The sequence below is a fragment of the Triticum dicoccoides genome, chromosome 6B (assembly GCF_002162155.2).
Source record: "Triticum dicoccoides isolate Atlit2015 ecotype Zavitan chromosome 6B, WEW_v2.0, whole genome shotgun sequence".
Classification (NCBI taxonomy): Eukaryota; Viridiplantae; Streptophyta; class Magnoliopsida; order Poales; family Poaceae; genus Triticum; species Triticum dicoccoides.
In genome coordinates, this window is record NC_041391.1 from 635175999 (window position 1) to 635182434 (window position 6436).

A 6436-nucleotide genomic window follows, 5' to 3' on the forward strand; every position below is an offset into this window, starting at 1 on the left:
GGCGAGGCAGGCGGTCGTCTGCGCTCAGGGGAGGCCGTGATGGTGTGGAACGCATGCGCGGTGGCGCTGCTGTGGCAGCGGCCGGCCGCTGCTGCGAGCTGCAGAGATGAGGGCGCCCAGATCTGGGCTGCGCGTTTCTGCCCCAACCCACCCGTCCCCCTCCTTCCACCCCTCCCGGCCGCCGTCGGTGGTAGCCGCTGGGCGGGTGAGCACGCGCGCGGCAGTCCTTGACGGCTGCTGCGCTGCTGTGCCCCGGCGGTTCCTGGCGGTGGAGGCTGCGGGCCGGCGCGGCGGCGGCGCGGTGCAGGTGGCTGTTGTCGCCTGCTCGTCGCGCTCCCGGCGGTGGCCGGCCTGCTGGCGCTGCGCCGGTCGGTGCTCCTCCTGCGACTACAACGTTCCTAGACATCCCTCCATGTGTGCCGGTCTTCTCCGGCGTTCTTCTCCAAGTCCGGTCTGCCATTGCATCTGAGGTCCCTGTTCATGGGTCGGGGCGAAATCCCCGCGCGGCGACGGCCTGCGCTGTCAACGGCGACGCCCGAGGGTGCCGTCACCTCCTTGGAGGCGTTGGCATGACCCTGACCAGATCTCCTCCTCGAGCACCGGGAGAAATCCCAGGTCCGGCCTCCCGGACCGGGCAGCAGCGGCGTCTCAGCGCCGTTCCCTTCTTGTAGGCGCTGCTTTGGCTGCAAGTGGAGTTTGATGCGGCAGATGGAGGCTGGTGATGCATCGCTCTGGCGTAGACTGCTACACAGGGAGCGGATCGCAATGTATGCCAGCGCCCGCGCTTCTCCAACGGTTGCTACACCAGTTCCTGTTGAGCCCTGCCCTTCACCCGCCGACTCTCTAGGCACATGGGTGAGAGGTACGTTGGCCTGGGCAGTCCTGGAGCTGCAATCGTCCCTGGAGCTGTCTGGCAATGGCAGTGACGCTGCCCTGCTGGGTGAGGCCTAATGTCGTTGCGTGTCTATAGTTGAGGGCACCTCCTCACCTAGTTGTAGTCGCTTGGTGAGGACGGTCGTGTATTTGTGTGTGTGTGTGTGTGTGTGTCCCTCCTTTCTGGAGGTTGTACCCCTGATGTCTTCCTGTTCAATGAAATGAAACGCAAAGTCTCTTGCGTTTTCTCGAAAAAGTCTGGCTTGCATGTTATGGTCTTGGTTTGAGTTGGTTTCTTTCGTCAGTTTTGTAGTTGGGTTCAAATCGGTCTGGACTTTGCCATGTACGTGAGTCCCGTAAGCACTTGCATTTGTGTTGCAAGTATTACTAGGAGTTCATGTTGGAGTTAGTACAAGCTAGTTTAGGTTTACGTAGCCATCAAGGTTACATGCGAACAGATTAGGAAGGAAACAATTTTGAGTCCAGTTTGGATTCAATACCATGTCTGAGTAGGTGTTTTGTCCTGGTTGTGCGCGTAGTTAAAAAAGGCACGCCTAGGCTCTAGGCGATAGAAGGGGAGCCTTGGCGCAGCGGTGAAGCTGTTGCCTTGTGACCATGAGGTCACGGGTTCGAGTCCTGGAAACAGCCTCTTGCGGAAATGCTGCGTAGAAAAGATCCAAAGTGGTCGGACCCTTCCCCGGACCCTGCGCAAGCGGGAGTTACGTGCACCAGGCTGCCCTTTTTTAGGCTCTAGGTGATAGCAAAACGCCTAGCGCTTAATTGCACTTAAGTGTGCGCTTTGTTAAGAAAAGCGCAAGGTGGCAAGGTGGTGGCATAACGCACAATTAACGCCTAGTGTTTTTTAGAACTTTGATTGTGTGTGAGTATACATAAACACAGCTAACCTATAGGTTTGTAACATGGGTTTGTCACAGAAATAATACAAGGAGGTGCCTTTGGTGGAAGTATTTTGTGCGTGAGTGTTCGTTATACTTTGATACGATCGATCCGTGGGGGAAAACCAACATTTGGTATCAGAGTGAGATCCATGATTAGAACCGCATTTGCACTAGGGAGGCAACCCCTACTAGTGGCCCGGAGCGGCGGTCGCCATTTGGTGGAGCGACAACGAAGGAAGTGAAGGCAGGCAGCGGTGAACTGTTGCCTTGTGACCATGAGGTCACGGGTTCTAGTCCTGGAAACAGCCTCTTGCGGAAATGCTGCGTAGAAAAGATCCAAAGTGGTCGGACCCTTCCCCGGACCCTGCGCAAGCGGGAGTTACGTGCACCGGGCTGCCCTTTTTTAGGCTCTAGGCGATAGCAAAACGCCTAGTGCTTAATTGCGCTTAAGTGTGCGCTTTGGTAAGAAAAACGCAAGGTGGTGGCATAACGCACAATTAACGCCTAGTGTTTTTTAAAACTTTGATTGTGTGTGAGTATACATAAACACAGCCAACCTATAGGTTTGTAACATGGGTTTGTCACAGAAATAATACAAGGAGGTGCCTTTGGTGGAAGTATTTTGTGCGTGAGTGTTTGTGATACTTTGATATGATCGATCCATGGGGGAAAACCAACATTTGGTATCAGAGTGAGGTCCATGATTAGAACCGCGTTTGCACTGGGGAGGCGACCCCTACTAGTGGCCCGGAGCGGCGGTCGCCATCCGGTGGAGCGACAAGGAAGTGAAGGCAGGCAGGCCGTCGTCGGAGAGGTAGTGGAAGATTATTGGAGCGAGCCGATGAGTCGAGAACCTGGAGTGGAAGAGACAAAAGAGACGACGTCCTTGAGAAGATCCAGATTCATGTTGTGACAAATCACGAACCACGAATACGAATTGAAGGAAGAATCAGTGCATCGGGCGATTTCGATTCACAAACTCATATAGAACATACTTCCTCACTACGTAGATATCAACCACTTAAATGATCATGTATTTCTTTACACAGAAGATCCAGACTTGCTAAAAGAAGAAAAGGAGCAAACTGTAAAGGGACAACTCTTTTCACAAATGACAAACTGACAGATAAAGGTACTGGGGCATCAGAGGATTTTTGGTTCTATACCGGTTGGTGCATGAAACTTCATGGCGATCAGAGGATGTCGATCCAGTGGTAAAAGTACTGGGGCAGGGGAGGCTAACGGGTGTGGCACGTGATGCCAGAACAGAAGTCTGCGAAGAGGCGAGTCTAAGCAGGGGCAGAAGGCCCCACACTGGTGGCTCCAATGGGGACGGAAGTGAATTTGGCAATGGATGTACCAGCCGTTGCTGGAAAATCGTCCATGAGATTGGCATCTTGGGCAGTGGACGTGGTTGCTGCAGCCTGTGGCTTTAGTTGAGGTGGCAGCGGGTGGTGTGGAAACATATTTGGTGGTGCCAGCGGAAGTGGATTAGTTGGAGAGGGTGGTGGTGCTTTGCTGCAGGGCCATGAGATCCTTCTTCAGAACAGCGTGGTTTGTCTATCCGTAATCTGATATCGGTCACAACGAGATAATTTGGGTGTGATAAGGCCCGAATACTGGAGATAGGGAACTCATCCTCAATAATCCGGTGACAGGTCAGTGACGTGGGTTCCTAACATCAACGAAAGGCTCCAAGGCCTAGAGAAGTTTAGTTTATTTCATTGCTTGATACAAAGAGTTGCACAATGGATCTTTGTATAGGTGACTCAGCTTGTCCCACAAGAAACAAACTCTAAACCGATCTTGCATAACACGGTAACCTTCTGTGATTCCTAATTGATAAGCATGGCTGGGCTACCTCTTTAGCCCATAACAATACCGTTCCATAAATTACAAAACAACACCATCATGAAGTAAATCAAAGGAAACACCAGACAGATAAGGTTGCAAACTTTTAGATAGTGCAACAAAACAAATCCTATGAAATTGTATATGCTGTTTCATAGGTTAGTATTCAAGTATTATTTCCATCTATTCTTGTAAGGAAAAAGGAAAGTGACTGATACAAAATAAATAAATAAATAAATGTAGCTTCAAGATGTACTTCAGTTTTCAAGGCACCACAGGAGAAGTACAATTGATGGCCGGACATACCTTCACCTTCTCTCTCTTAATTACCCTCTCACATAAGAGGCGGAACTTCTCCAACTCAACCTGCAAATGATATAATAATGCCTCAAGTAGTCAAAGACAATCTCTAGAAATGTCTTGTATCATACATAAATGCCTCGCAAGCAAGGCTAGTGCATCAATTTGAAAGAACCATGTAGAACACAAAAAAGGTGGTTAGCTACGAGCATCTCGTGTGCACCACCATAACTTGAGCTAGCAGGTGCATCTCACCACTTAATAAGTTAATATGTATCGGTTATCTTTCAGCAGCACTCTCCGATAAGAGATAAAAATGAGAATGGTGGGCGCATGGTGCTTCCATGCTCGAGATGAAGCACCAACTGCTGCTAGTACTATTCGCAAAAAATAAAATAAAAATGCTACTAGTACTAGTAGGGTTGATTGTTCAGATTATCAGTGATTACTAAGATCAAAACAAGAATCTAGTTACTGCATCCAGCTCACTAGTATGTTCCAGTAATGGAGCGGCATGCTGATATGATGTTAGGAAGTTCTACCAAGCAATAATCAACGCACAATAAAATCCTTTCCAAAAGAAGCGTTTAATTGATACCTAACTATTCATAGGTTCTGTGCTCATCCAAATTTACTTGACAGCCAATAATATGTAACAGGCATTATTACTAACCCTCGTCCTTTTCAAGCTATTGACTTCCTCGGGCCAGTACTTCCAGGCATCAGTCTGCGTAAATTTTGAAGAGCAAAATAAGATACTGAAGATAACTGTACCAAGCACAGGAAAAACTAACAAATATGCCCCCTGTTGATCCATTATACTAACCCTTGCCCGTGCACATTATTTTACCTCATTATGGTAAAAATCTAATGCTATATTTAAGCTATCAATTTGCGGCAGGGGACCAAGTTCACTTACTGTTATAGTAGCACATTTATTTGCAGGATAGAAGGTGAATAGTTAGCCTGTTCGTAGGTACAAGCGAAAGAAACCCATTGCTCCAAAATAGTCTTGATGCTGCACTTACCTCTTTCTGCTCGCTGCTGTGTTTGCCACAGTATGCTTTGTGCTGCACCACAGTCCCAAATCCTTTAGTGTTCATGTAGAAACCAGCATCTCTAGCACAAGAAGGATGAAAAGTGGTGTGGCAGTCCTCACGGTTGCACTGCGTAATAGGAAGAGAAACTTGTCAAAACTCTGAAGTGTGTGATCTATTCATGCTCTAAGTTACATAAGCAGGGACAGGTGATGATTTACCTTGAGACACACACCAACTTTGATGTTGCAGACACAACAAGTATCTTTCTCCTTTACAAGGGTTTCCTGATTGATATAACAGTAAGTAGCCAAATGTTAAAACGATGTAGCATTACAAGAGAGGATAACACTAACGAATAACAACAGCTTCTAATTATATGGACAGTAAAATCAAACAGTGTTATATTTATTCCTGAAAATGGACACCACATTTGATTTACATGAACCAAAAAAGTAACAGAGGAGGTTCTTCTATTCCTGAAAAGGAAAGCTAGAGAAAACTGCAATGCTGGACAGAGAAGAGTACCATTCCGCTCACTGGATCATCTTGTCCTCTCATATACTTCGTCTCCAACAACCACTAGAAAAATATTAGAAAAAAAATTAGAACTCAACCTCGTATGGAAACAAAAGGTTACTATAGTTTAAATACCTCAGCGCAGAAGGCATGAGTCCACCGCCCATCTATAGTCTTTCTAAAAGCACCAGATGTTCCATGGCACAGGGCACATCGTACCAGGGATAATTTTGTGTCATTACTGTCAGATTGATCACTAGAGCTAGCAGCTTCTGGTGAAATATCTTCACAAAGTTCACATTTCCAGCGGCCAATGCATATCTCTAGATACTTATAGCAATCTATGTGGACAGCAGCCTGCTGAACAGGTCAAAGTTAATATAGCACAATGGAGAATAATACCTCAAAACTTAACAGAATCCAAAGCACCTTGCATCCGGAGCAGACAGATACTCGATTCAACACAGTTTCACCCCGCATGCATACATCACAGTAGAGTGCATTTTCTTTTGAGTAAATTGGCATATGAAAAATGCCGGAGTTAGTAACTGGTGAAACTTTGCTGTTGGATGGCTTCGATGAATCCTTGGGCCGTGGTAATGAAGGAGTCCGCTGGCCAACTCTTGAAGATCCAGCACCAAATTTTGGAGAACTCTACAAGTGCACAAAAAATAAGATACATATAGCCTCTCACAAAACTGAGTAGTCCATATTATCCCCCTAAATTTGTGTTGGAGTTCGGATTACAACCCTCAATTTCAATACCGGTGAAAATACAACCCCAAACTACGAAAACCGTTTAGATTACAACCCTATCCTGCTTGAGGTGGTTTTGTTCTCCGGTTTTGTCCTCCGTGATGCCACATCAGCGTTTGCACGTCACTAAACTCTCTCTCCTGAAAAAGAACTCGATACTTCTCTCTTCCCTCTCGTCCCGTGAGAGAGCGAGAAGTTACC

The 6436-nt window shown here is 47.3% G+C and overlaps 1 protein-coding gene across 3 annotated transcripts in view; it reads right to left on the minus strand.

The window, feature by feature from the left end:
* Window positions 1-6436, minus strand: part of LOC119322622 — a 17509-nt gene that overhangs the window by 2480 nt on the left and 8593 nt on the right. For 2 of the 3 annotated variants that reach the window (XM_037596109.1, XM_037596107.1), the window contains exons 11-17: window positions 5909-6133; window positions 5615-5839; window positions 5489-5542; window positions 5182-5247; window positions 4952-5089; window positions 4597-4650; window positions 3930-3989 (exon numbers count right to left, since the gene is read on the minus strand). In XM_037596109.1, the coding sequence (XP_037452006.1) occupies window positions 3930-3989; window positions 4597-4650; window positions 4952-5089; window positions 5182-5247; window positions 5489-5542; window positions 5615-5839; window positions 5909-6133 (822 nt within the window). The remainder of the gene's footprint in view (window positions 1-3929; window positions 3990-4596; window positions 4651-4951; window positions 5090-5181; window positions 5248-5488; window positions 5543-5614; window positions 5840-5908; window positions 6134-6436) is intronic. The other variant, XM_037596108.1, reaches the window with a different exon arrangement.